Source organism: Taeniopygia guttata, chromosome 3 (assembly GCF_048771995.1).
Source record: "Taeniopygia guttata chromosome 3, bTaeGut7.mat, whole genome shotgun sequence".
Taxonomy (NCBI): Eukaryota; Metazoa; Chordata; class Aves; order Passeriformes; family Estrildidae; genus Taeniopygia; species Taeniopygia guttata.
Window position 1 is genome coordinate 45866096 of NC_133027.1, and position 13059 is coordinate 45879154.

Consider the following 13059-nt stretch of genomic DNA (forward strand, 5'->3'; position numbering starts at 1 on the left):
GCTGGGCAAAGGGAAGGGAAGTATGTAGGACTTAGGGACATCTAAGGGACTTCTACCTCCCCTGAGGCAGTGAGTTTTTACCTCTCCCTTTTGTTTGCAGTCTGAAAGAGGGAAAAAAAAACAGTAAGTGCTTCTGAGACAAGCTGTGGATTTGACCTCCTGCTGTATGGCAGTTGTAGAGCATGAGGGACCCTGAGCTGGCCCCTGGTTAGTGCCATTTCTCACTTGCCTTCGTTATCCTGTTTTTGTAGAGTTGTACTGCCTTCAGATTGGGATCAAGAATGACCAGCAACTAAGTATTGTCAGTTTGTTTCCACAGAATCACTGACTATGCTGAGTTGGAAAGGACTCACAAGGATCATCAAGGCCCTGCACAGGACCATCCCCAAGAGTCACACCCTGTGCCTGAGAGCATTGTCCAAATCCTTTTGAACTCTGTCAGGCTTGGTGCTGTGACAGCTTCCCTGGGGAGCCTGTTCCAGTGCCCAACCACCCTCTGGGTGAAGAACCTTTTCCTAATATCAAACCTAACTCTTCTCTGACACAACTTCAGGCTATTCCCTCAGGTCCTGTTGCTGCTCGCCACAGAGAAGAGATCAGTATTCTCCCCTCCTCTTCCTCTCATGAGGAAGTTGCAGACTTAATGAAGTCTCCCTTCAGTCTCCTCCAGGCTGAACAGACCAAGTAACCTCAGCCACTCCTCATACGGCTTCCCCTCAAGGCCCTTCATCATCTTCATTGTCCTCCTTTAGATGCTCTCGAATAGTTTAATATCTTTCTATATTGTGGATCCCAAAACTGCCCCCAGCACTTGAGATGAGTCCACCCCAGTGCAGCGCAGAGCAGGACAATCCCCCTTTCCCAGCTGGCGATGCTGTGCCTGGTGCCCCCCAGGACACCACTGGCCCTCCTGGCTGCCAGGGCACTGCTGGCTCATGTTCCACTTGCCGCTGACCAGGACCCTCAGGTCCCTTTCCAAATATAGCATCTACACCTCCCCTAGCACAACTTGAGTCTACTTCCCTTTTCCCTGTTGCTGGTTGTCAGGGAGAAGAGACCAACCCCACTGGGCTACACCCTCCTGTCAGGTGGCTGTAGAGATTGAAAAGGTTTCCCCCAAACCTCCTTTTCTCCAGGCTAAACAACAGCATCTCCCTCAACTGCTCCTCATAAGAGTCCTCCAGACTCTTCACTGGCTTTGTTGTCCTTCTCTACAGGTTCTAGCAATGCTTGTATGCTCTCACTCTTACATTTCTCTATATAGATATTATTTTTGAGACAGTACACCTGACACATTCTGCTTCATTTGCATGTTGTCTCCTTAATATCCTTACTGGCTCACATTCCTGGGGTCCCAAACAGAGCCACAAAAGTCCCATCTTCAACCCCTGAGCCTCATGAGTGTGTGCTGCCCCACCAACACTGTGCAGTGCCTCACCAGCATCATCAGACATTTTCCCCTCCTGGATCTTGGAGGCCCAGGCAGACTTATTCTCAAGAGTGAAGAAACAGAGGGCAATGCTTGTATAAACTCTGTAGAGAGGAAGCCTCTTTCTTTGTTTGTGGAACCCCCCCTGTTTTTAGTGAACAATTTACTGCAAAATTAATTGCAATAAAATGTGCTCTACAGTCTCTGGGTACAGATAAATGTCGTTTTATTAGGGGTAGTAGAGAACTGGCCTTTGTTAGATCAAACTAAAACAGTACGCTAAACAAACAACAGCTTAGTTACCTCCTGGTCACTGAAACCTTGAGTAGGCCCTGAATATAACGAAGGGTAAATCTTAAAGTATTCCATTTAAAGATGTCTTTTCTTGGACTGAGTCTTCTCTACCGAAAAGCCAATTCAACTAACCAGCTGACTGACTGAGAGCTTGCCAGTAGAAAGCACATATGTGTGGGAATCAAAAAAAGCAGTGAAGAAGAAAGAAAGAGAAAGAAAAAAAGAGACAGAAGAAATCTGTCAGAACACATTGGGAAATCCTTGTGGTAAGGCATTGGAATCATCTTTTGAATATCAAATGTCGTGAGTTTTAATATGCACAGCATGAGATGTAAAAGTGGTTGCTCTAAAACAAGATCTACAACCAACCTCCCACTCTTATGGACTTTCTACCATGGAATTGAGATCAGAGACAGCTGATCAGGGATTTTGGGTAGGAAATAAGTGTATCTACTTTATCAAATTCACCATGCATTAGATGCAGAGAGAATGGGCTTTTGTACAATTGATGCTGGCTACAAGTTTGTGGCTGGGGATGGGGAGGACTCTGCTAAGTCCTGGAGTTTTTATTACAATCTGCACACCTCCTCAGAGAAGCCAGTATTCATCTAACTGGTATTTATGTCATCCCCCACCAAAAAAATGAAAGAGGGTGAAGAACATTTGCCAGGCAACTTTTTTTTTCTTTCTGAAGATCTCTGCAGACTTGTATAATAAAATACACGGGAAAGTAACACAATGAACCACAATACAATCTTTCCCTGCAGTTCTCTTATACCACTTAGATGCAGGTTCTCATTTTTATCATTCCCTTCCCTTGTACCAGTGTCCCTTGTCCTGAAAAAAAACAATTGCTTGAAAAGGCTGGGATTCACCCCATCCTCATGGACCTTTGTTCTTCCAGACAGGAGGGCAGGGGCACCTCCTGGCAATGAGAGCTTTTGCTGCCAGAGAGAGAACCATCTCCAGCCCCTGCAAGTGTGCACTAAGGTGAGCGTCTGAGCCAGCCTGGTCCTGCCATGTGGACTTCTGATGGCTGGACAGGGAAGCACAGAGCTTCTGAGCCCATGTGTTGGGGTCTGTGGCTCTGTGCATTTGGCTGTGAGTGAAGAGACTCAGGATAATGCAAGCCCAGTCACTGAGGGTGAGAGGGGAGGTCAGCTGGCAAAGGCAAACACAGTCCAAGGTCTTTCCCACCTTTTCTTCTTGTGTTGTGTGATAACTTTCTTCTGCACAGCAAATGAGGCAAGCCAGTCTGCACACAGCCTCCTACATCCCATCAGCATTTCACAGTGAATGAGGCAGGTAACCTTGACAGGAGCATATACAACCTTGAAATCCAAGGCTGTATCATAGGACAGGTGAATGAACAGGACACTTTAAGGCTGTCTGTGCAATCTCATTCCCAATGTGTCCAAAGCCTGATTGCTTATTTGTCATCATTAATACTGACTTCTAGGGCAGCGGGGTAACCTATGGCCCATAATGGAAACTGTCACTACACACGTGTGACTCTCGCTGCTCACCCCACCTGATCTGGGGCCACCTCCCCAGGTGGGAGCTGCACTGGTTGCACAGAGGGACAAACTGCCCTCGCGCTGCTCAAAGGGTGCCACGGCTTTGCTGCCCTCTGGGAGGGACATGATGGTCTGTGCTGCAGTGCTGCCCTGTGGGTCTCAGATTCAGTCAAAGAAAGAAACTGAGAATTTCTAGCCAGGCAAAAGCCTGGAAAAGAGCTGGAGAAGAATGTAAATAATTCTTTACCTCTCTTGTTTTTCACATTGTTTATAGTTCAGTTCTATCACTGTGCATCAAACACTTTGCACCAATGGTGTAGATTGTTTTCACTTCAAAACCAATAAAGTTAGTCCTCACAAAGCTCTATATAAAAGGGCAATATATTTTGAATAAATCGGAGTTTTACTCTCACAACCTTCTACGTCCAACCTCTTCATTCCCATCCTACCTCAACAGCAACACTGCCCCATGCACGCGTCCCTCCGATGTCCTCTAACAGGGCGAATCCCTGCAGGGTGCTAACAAACCCTTCCCTTGTACAGGCTTTCCAGGCAGCTCTTCAGGGCTGGTCTCACTCACAACCAGAGAAATAAAACCCAGCCATCGACTAACCTCCCCCCAGCCTGCCAGAATAGGCTTTTTCCCAGAGATTTAGACAATCAGAAAGGATATTGTATTTTGGGGAAATGTAACATTTTATGGCAAATAGCTCCACATAAGGTACAAAACAGTTTTTGGAAAAACAGCTGATGAAATTTTATAGCCAAAGCTGTGAGAAAATAAACAGGATAGCAAGGAAAAGACTTTTCTTGGTGATGAAGTGTGATGAAATGTCATTTCAGGAAGACACAGACATTTGCTTTAATATCAATGAAAACAGGCAATGGGTCACCTGTCTATAAAGAGCATGTGATTGAAAATGTCTGTTATTCACATCTTGGTCAAAATAAATTTAAATCTAGGCTGTAAATTCCTAGTTTCTTAAAAATTCAGAAGTATTTTTCCATCTGTTCTGTAACAATTCAGCTCTCTGGCTGCTATAAAGAATTTGGTTGTCTGCCATTTGGGCAGGGAGTAATTTTTTAAAATTCATTTAAGTCTTGTGGTATCTGAAACTCATACAATTACCAAGCTAATTAAATCAAGCTAGAGTTCCCCATCAAAAACTGTAATTTTTGACTCACGCTGGGGAAGTGCTTTGGATGGAGTGGGGCTCACTTCAGCTGAGCACACAGCATACAAAGGCGCCTCAGGGAAAACATTGCTTCAGTGTTCGAGTTCTACAGCACAAATCAACCAGGCCAGATGCCATGGGTGCTGCAGCTCATCAGTGTCAGCTCCATCCACCTAAGCCATTGGTTACAAAAGGATGCCTTTTTATGTGCCACACTTGCCAAGAAAAAACCTCATCCCAGATTCACTGCTGATGGAAGGATGCTATTGCCACCTCGCTAAGTGCCAGGGGACAAAGAGGAGGAGTGTGTGGTACCCAGCCAGGGATAACATGTCCCTTCGGAAGAAGTGGGGGACACAGCAATCAAATGCTCGGCCACATAGGTCCAAAGCACAGTGTTACTGCAGCATTTCCAGGAAGTTAGGTCTACCACTTCTCCCATTTATGTATGTGTGGTGATTAGCAAAAGATTTTTTCCCAGGTGGAAGGGGAATTTGTAATAGAACGAAACATATTTTCCAGCATTTTTCTTTTGGTCAAATTACAAATCAAATGTAAATGCATGAGCAAGAAGTGGGGGTCACCAAGACAAGCAGGGACAGAAGGGACAGGGTCTGAAAAACCCTGCATACATAGTCATTGTGGTATTTGGCAAATCATTCAATCTCAAACCTCAAAGAACCAATTTAGCACATCTCCAGAGTATTATTGTCCAGACTGGATGGTTTTGATCTGAAGAGTCTACAAGTCACCCAGCTAAATTGAAATAGATAAATATAATAAATAATAAACTTGAAATAAGAAATACCTCAAGCAAAGCAATTCAGATGTTTTCATCCTGGAGTTTTATCCTGATATGGAAGTGAAAAAATAAAAAGTATTTCTATATCCCACATTTTACAAAACACTTGAATATTTGCCCCAGTCTTAGCTTGGAGCTCTGTTTTGGACTACTGTTAGACAGAAGCTAGGGGATGGGAGGAAGAAGGTCTGGCAGGAGGTGAAAATGAGGGAAAGGTAAAGATGAGGGTAGCCTGCTCTAGATTCAGCTCAAATCCAAGGATCATAGCAATCAAACAATTGGTGCCTGTGTCCAGAGCTCAGCCAGCAACATCATGCATGAGACATTGTTGCCTCCTGTGAACCAGGAGAGACCCATGGAAGAGCCAGGCAACATCCCAGACAAGACCTTCTCCAGGGAAGGCTGGGTCAGCCTTGTGCATACCCTGATTATTTTATTCGTTTTTCTGTCTTGAAAACCACAAGCAGCTCTGATTTTCCAACAGTCAGCAATTTGCCCTCCTTGTGTGACAGTCTGAATGTCTGTACCAGTGCCCATTCAAAACAAGGAACAGGCATGGCAAACATGTACAGTGCCCCGAGCTGGCTGGGGACAAGAGATGAAGTGCAATCTGTTGAACACAAGACCCCTTACTAAGCTGTAGCCCAATTTCACTCCGCAGAACAAATTCTCCTTCCCTCAGCATCACAGTCCCATTTTTGCCTGGTGTAGGGCACCACCGTGGCACTGCTCCCACTGGTGCTGAGCCCACGGCAAGTGGTGTGGTGGGAGAGACCCAGCCCAGCAGCAGCATCAGAAGGGCTTGAGGCACTAAGGGTTCCTGGCTTTCTTTAGTTCTGCCTTTGCCCAGAGAGCTGGGCAGTGAGCAGACTAATAAAGTGAAATACATTTCCTTCCCTCAAATGCCCCTCTTTTCTTTTTTTCCTTTGCAAAGTAGCTTTCCTCCCCCCCCCCCCCCCTATTTCCACTCTCCTGTATTCCTTTCCTTCTCTGTTCAGTTTGTTTAATTTCTATCACTGTTAGTGAGAGAGAGGAAAGTGACAAACGAAAAACCCTTCCCTGAAGGTGTGCAGCCTTCCCACACAACACTGTGGAAAACATTTTCAAACAGACCAAATTAAATTAAAATAACTTTAGCCTTTGGGAAAATACACATAGTGGGGTTCTTGTGATGTCCTGTGCAGGACCAGGAGTTGGACTCAATGATCCTGATGGGTCCCCTTCAACTTAGAATATTCTATGATTCTGTGATTTTTTTCATCAGCTAAGGTAGAAGAGAAATCATCTTCTCTTTTGGTTTTTTATTCTTTGCATTGCTCTGCCCCAGACTTGCACAACTTTTCCTCTGTTCTTGCATTTCAGCTGAAATTCTAGAAGAAAATGTGCGAAGACCAACAGGAGGTGGACAAGGAATATGAAAGTCATGCATCTACCTTGTGCCCAGGTTTTCTCCCTCTCTTCTTTGGGATCTTCATGACTGGCAGAGCACTGGCTGGTGCTGGGCAGAGGTTGTGAACAGCCATTTTGATGGGCGCTGGCTGGAGCGGGGGCCGCCCTCTCTTCTTCCCTGCCATCCTGGGGGACTGCATCTCCCCAGCAGCCAGGCTCGGGTCCAGGCACGGTGGGTGGCTCATCTGCCCTAAGGAGACAAAAATAAATAAATAAATAAATAAAAGCTAACCAACTTTTTATTTAATTTTCATTTTAGTTTTTTTTTTTAATTCCAAGGCAGTTCTCTCAATGCTCTCATTTTCCCTCTTACCGTTGCTCACAAAGTAGCAAGAAACACCACAGATGTATGACCCTGGGTGGGATCCACCTGACCAAAGCCTTATCTTCACCTGACCACAAAACCCTTATCTTTCCTGTTCCCCTCTCCTGGCCATGAGTACAGTAGAGGGAGTTACTTGGATGGTGAGGCTTCTACTGCAGATGTCCAACAGGTGAATCCCACAACCTTGGGGATACCACCTCAACCCTGCATCCTGCAGTTAAGCGTGATGAAGGCTTGATCTTGCAGCCATCAGTCACAGGGGGTTTGGAGTAGATGATCTCCTAAAGTCTCTGCCAACCTGATTTTTTCATAAATTCCAGGTTCTGCAAATCTTGCCTCACCTCAGAAGTACTACCAATACCAAGGTGGACTTCTCTTCATCCACAGCACTCCTGGGTGGGGAGGCTGGGCTGGGCATGAGGCTGCCAGCACAAGGTAGCCATGTTAGAGAGTAATTGCCAAATGTCTCCTCTCTGCAATTTTATAACATCTGTTACCACGCATGTTAGTAGTGGGCTTTTGGATGTACTCCATTAGCACAGTTACTTCACCACAACTCCTTCATGCAGCTGCTGAAGTTGAGCAGGGGTAATGGAGTGGAATCGGGTCCATTTTCCTCTGCCCAGATTTTTATAAAGAAAACAAATGTACAGCTATACACACAATACCAAGGGAATATATTGCATCCTTCACAGCTTCTAGTAAGGGTCACCTATGAACAAAGGTTAATTAAGGAAAAAAAAAAAAAAAAAAAAGCTGTAGCAATATGTTTCCAAATGTTGCTTTGTCCAGACATTTGATTTCCTGCATATGGGCAGAATAGTATTCCAGTCCTGCCTGTGTGCATTGCTAGACACAAAGGTCCAAGCAATTATCATACTTTTATGATAAACCTTGCAATGGCTAATGTTGTCAAAATTGTTCTCCCTCAGGCCAGTGATAATGGAAGACTTCCTATTTTCTGGCCGTTTTTTCACAGAGCAGGCTCAGAGCTCTCTTAGCTTCAGAGAAAACCTAAAGATGTGGTTCAAGAGCATTCTCTACATAAAGAAAATAAAGGTTTGTTTATTACTACAAACAACTACAATTTTTTACAAAATATATAAACTATAAAACCTACAAATTTCTCAGAGCACTTCAAATGTCACAATTTCAGAACCTAGTGTGATCAGAGCTGAAGTTGCTGGGAATTAAATAGGGATTGCTCACTCACATAATGGGAAGGGTACCACTTGACAGGGGCCTCTGGTGACAAGTATCTTCAGCAGGAGGCTTCTTTGTTTCAAAGGTAAGTGTATTATGCCTAGTTAAAACTCTGTAAATGTGACTAACCAAAAAGAAACCACTTTTATGGTATTATCCGGTCTGTAGTATACACATTCTCCTGTGTGATAAAAAAAAATAGAGGGCTCCCAACCCTACCCTCCAGTAAATGCATTTATTTGCAATATCTTAAAACCTGTGTGTTTTCAATAATGCTAGGAGTATCTGCTCTGTTCAGATAGATCCATCATACAGGATGGGAGTTCTAGATTGATTATAACATTTCCAGTCTTCAACCCCACCTGCCTAAAACTCTCAAGCAAATACTGAATGTCAAACATCAGAGCAGAGCAAACTTGCGGAGCCTGATTTACCATATTGTCCAGATCCACTGTTCTTGCACTCACTCTCCCAGGCATGCTCAGCCAGCTTGGGAACCCCATGAAAGCCTGCTATGGGGCTTTGATTTTTACCAAAGAAAAGTCTGATGTGACTGCAGAGAGTGTCCTTTCAGGGTTAAAATCGTCAGGCTTGCCGCAGCAGGAGTTAAATGGAAAGGCCCGATTTATCCTGAACATCACTGCTTTCCTTCTGTCTTCAGCAGTGTTCATTTTCCTCCCTGTAGTGCTTTCTGACAGACACCCTCGGTGTCTCTTCCACCTCCCAAAACAAAACATTCCCAGGATCTTACATTACAGGCTGTCTGTAGGCAGGGAGATCAGCAGGGAAAGGAAATGCAACAATTACAGTGGATTTGGCACCAAAACACACTGAAAGCCCAGTGCTGCAGGCTCTGCATTTTGTTCTGCTTTAAACAAAACCTGGCAGGATAAACCTTTGCAGCGCAGCTCGGTGGAGGCTGAGGAAGACAAATCCAGCCCAGGTTTGCTCCCTGCTTGAGGAAGGGAGCGGTTCCTGCAGAAGGGACCACTGGTGGTGTGGGGCTGTGAGAGAGGCTGTGCACCTGCACAGAGCACCACACTGCACTGTCTGTATCATATTCTCCTCTGATGGTAAAAGTAGCTGATGGCACCTCAGAAACTCTGAGTTATCAACCCTCAAAACAAGAGGTACTGACCCAGAGCACATCTTTGTCTGAAATGTTACTTGTTACTTTCTTTTGCAACTGGTGAAGTATTAAATACATGGCGCTCAGGGAAACACACTAAATTTTAACTATCACAGCTTTTTGTGCTGTTTCTGCACTCCCAATACTTGTGACAGTGTGCTTTGCCAAAACCTCTTAGAGCTCCTCACCACATGTGCTGACACACAAGACCCAGATGAACTGTGCACAAAAGGATCTCAGTGTAACATCCTTGATTTGATACAGCAAAGACATTTTCAACTTCAGTATACAAGCTGTTGCAATTACATTTTATTACAAGCCCAACCGTGACTTGATTCTCCTTCCTTGTGTGCCAAGGGAAATGTGAGTGCTTTTGGTGGCATTTATTGTCACGCTGCTGCAGATCCTGTGAGGCAAAGGTGCTCCCCAGCAGCAGGGAAGGGCAGCAGACACACAAAAACTGCTTCTGCCCGACAGTGAGGGGTCACAACAAGACCTTCCCTGACAGCCAGGAGGAAGCTCTTGGGCAGGCTGGAAAAGCATGCGGTCACATTGCAGCTGGCCAAAGAAGTCAGAGGGACACAGGGGCTTGTCTGACTGCCCCCCAGCAAAGTCAGGGTGTTACCTTGGAATGACTTTCGTAGGGCAGCTCTGACTGCTGCCACAGCCTGGGTTTGACCCATAGCTCAGTGCTGGAAAGATTGGTGAGTTCAAGGCAAGTTATGAAAGTGATGAAATTTAAGGGCAAATCCAAGGAAGCAAATTACAGGCTGCTAACAAAGACATGGCCTCAGTTCAGGAAAGCACCATAGTACAAATAGCTCGGGAGAATCCTATAGGAGGGGAAATCAGTGTTTGTTTGCCCTGTCCTTGTACTTTTCCAAATGCACTAGCTTTTGGATGACCAAGGATGGTGCAGCTTCAGTCTGACCTGGGTCTATCACTTTTGTATTCTTAGTTTAAAAATAACAGCAGGAAACTGCATTTATGGCTGCTCATCACTTAATGCAGGGCTAGGCACAGGGTAACCTCTCCTGACTTGTCTCTCAAACACTGTCATTTGGAAATACAATTTCTAACCCTGCCTTCCACACTGCCCCATCAGGTCCCAGAGAGGAGGCAGCAGGGAAACACCCCTCCCACCTTGACATCCAGGCAAGCACTGCAGGAAGGGTGAAGTCTCATTCCCTCCAGCAGCACAGGTTCAGCTGTGACTTCAGAGGATCCTGAGGAGCACCCTATGTACAGCAGTCTGCCCCGTGGGATGCAGGGGTGGGGAGCAAAAATTCCGTAGGCCAATGCTGGTGGGCTGTAGGATGTTTGTAACAGCCCGTGCTTTGCACCATCCACGCCTTGCACCACACGTTGGTGTGTGTGCTGCACAATTAGCAACACAGATTTCCGTGCTGGAAGCTACAGCTGAGAGCAGAGGGAGCTACGCTGCATTTCCTCCCAAGCTGAGTGTTTTTGATGGACTGCAACGATCCATTCTTAATAAAAATAAATGTCTCCAATAAATGCAGCTTTTAACCTGCACTCCAGTAACTGCAAGGACTGAAGGTAAAAATACCACATTAAATTTTACATCGGTAATTCCACAGGATGATCATTTAAACTTGGTTTATACCAGGTCTTATGCAAACCCATGCCTGGACAGGCACAGGATGACACATAGGAAAGGAACAAGCAATTCCTGCTATAAGCCAAAGGAACATGCAGGGGTGCAGTCAAGTAAAAAATGTGCCCATTCCTTGGGAGCTGAAGGAGATTGCCCTTCTCTCCCCTACACCCTTTGCTCCCAGATGCAGAAAGATTCTGACCTGTCAGCATTTGCAGGTCTGCCTCCAACTCTTGACTCCTGCAGAGCTTAGTGTCTCACTGATCTACATACCTGACAGTGGTATGTGGAATGTGGAAAAGAGATAAACTTCTTGTGATCTTGTCTGTCTTTTCTTCAGATGTTCAGGAAAGCACATTTGCGGGGGAATATGACATTGTTAAACAAGAGGGAGGGGATACCTTTCAGTCAGTAACATGACTATTTCCCCCTTTTCTCTGTGCACAGCAGGGCAGCCCTTTGACTGCGACCACTCAGAGATGATGGTCTGAGGAGTAGGTGAGCAAAAATAAAAGCATTGTCAGATCTGGAAGCCAAGCTTTAAACCTGCCTGCTCCTCCTGGGGAGTATTCAGGGGCATGAGACATTACACGTCTCTTCATCGTGAATACCAAAGCAGCACCGCAGAGTACATGAAAGGTAAGAGTTTAGTGAAGCAGACAGTAGGAATTTTTGCTAATAAAAGCATTGAACCAATATTCTCTGCATGTCTGTATGTGATTGCCTAATGACCTCTCATGGTGAACACCCATTTCACCATTGCTCAAAGAAAGGTCAGGATAATTTTTATCTGTGGCACAAAGTTCTTTTACAGTGATTTGCAAACCACTTCTATTTTCTTGCCTATTGCTTTGGGGATTGAAATGAGAAGCTACTTCTCTGAGGGACTCTTTTGCTCATTTTGACCCCAGGAAGAGTATTTCTATATAGAACTCTTGAGACTGTCTAGCCAACAGCATTAAGTAAACAGGCCTATTTTCCCAAATCAGTGATTCAAGAAAAAACCCAAACACACATACCTGTGCTAGCTGTGGGAACCAAAATTGGGATTCATCCCAATTTCAATCCTAATTTCAAACCCCAGTTTATCTTCACCTCATTATAGTTGCCCCTTGTCACACTACGACATGAAATAACTAACACACAGATGCTAGATGTAAAAGGGGAAAGAAAAGAACCCAAAGAGAGAATTTTATTTTCTGACTCTACTATATATAGAATAGCAAAAGTGATAGTGGATTGGAGGGTGAAATTTCCACCTCTCCAACCACACTGGTCAAACCAACGGTCCATCAATCCTCTCCACCCACAAAGAAGAATGTAAAACAATCATTATTTACATGAACAGTGTGAGAAGATTCAGTAGAAATATGTAAATGTCAAAAAGCATAGAAAACTTTTAAAAGACCTTTAAAATTCTCAAAAGAACAAGGCAACAGCCCCTGGTCATTTTAACGTGATACCCTGTGTCACATCTGCCAAAATATCTCACATGCTTCGAGTCATCTAAGGTAGGACTAGATGACTATTTTAGACAACCAGACCTAGTAACAGATTAAGACACCTAAATGCCTACATTCAAACTTGGACACAGGTGTCTCCATGGGTGCTGGATGCCTGACATCCCATGGTGTCAGAACAGATGTGGCCAGTACGGTTGAAGGCATAGGGATGTGCCCAGATATAAATGGTTGAAGGTGTCCAGATATAAATGCAGTTTGTGGTGACTTCAGTGGCTCTAGGGTCCACTGATGAGGTCCAGTTTGTCCCTTCTTTGTAGACATCCACATTTAAGGTGTCTTAAACCAAAATTTGTATTGTTTCTGAAAATTAGGTTTGACTTACGTATTTTATACCTGACACTAGGGTGAAGTTTATCATGCCCTAAGTGTACTTCCTTCTTCTGATTAAAAAATGAGTCTGGAAAAACAAACTCATGTCTAGATATCTCCAATGCCCTTGTGAATCCTGCACTTGGTCACTCATGCCTATGTGCAGTGGCCAGTTGTGTGCTGTCCTGTGTTCCTGGTTAACATTGTAGAGGAAAGAATTGCCTTTTTGAAATTGAAAACTCAAGCTTCTTGGGTAAGAAAGATGAGATTCCTGGGCTTGTTTCAG

General features: G+C 44.7%; 1 protein-coding gene across 2 annotated transcripts in view; it reads right to left on the reverse strand.

Annotated features, from left to right (window-relative positions):
* The window catches only part of SCML4 (Scm polycomb group protein like 4), a 64707-nt gene that overhangs the window by 34292 nt on the left and 17356 nt on the right, over window positions 1-13059 (reverse strand). For both annotated transcript variants that reach the window (XM_072926757.1, XM_072926758.1), the window contains one exon: window positions 6651-6856. In XM_072926757.1, coding sequence (XP_072782858.1) covers window positions 6651-6851 — 201 coding nt within the window. In that variant the 5' untranslated portion in view covers window positions 6852-6856. The remainder of the gene's footprint in view (window positions 1-6650; window positions 6857-13059) is intronic.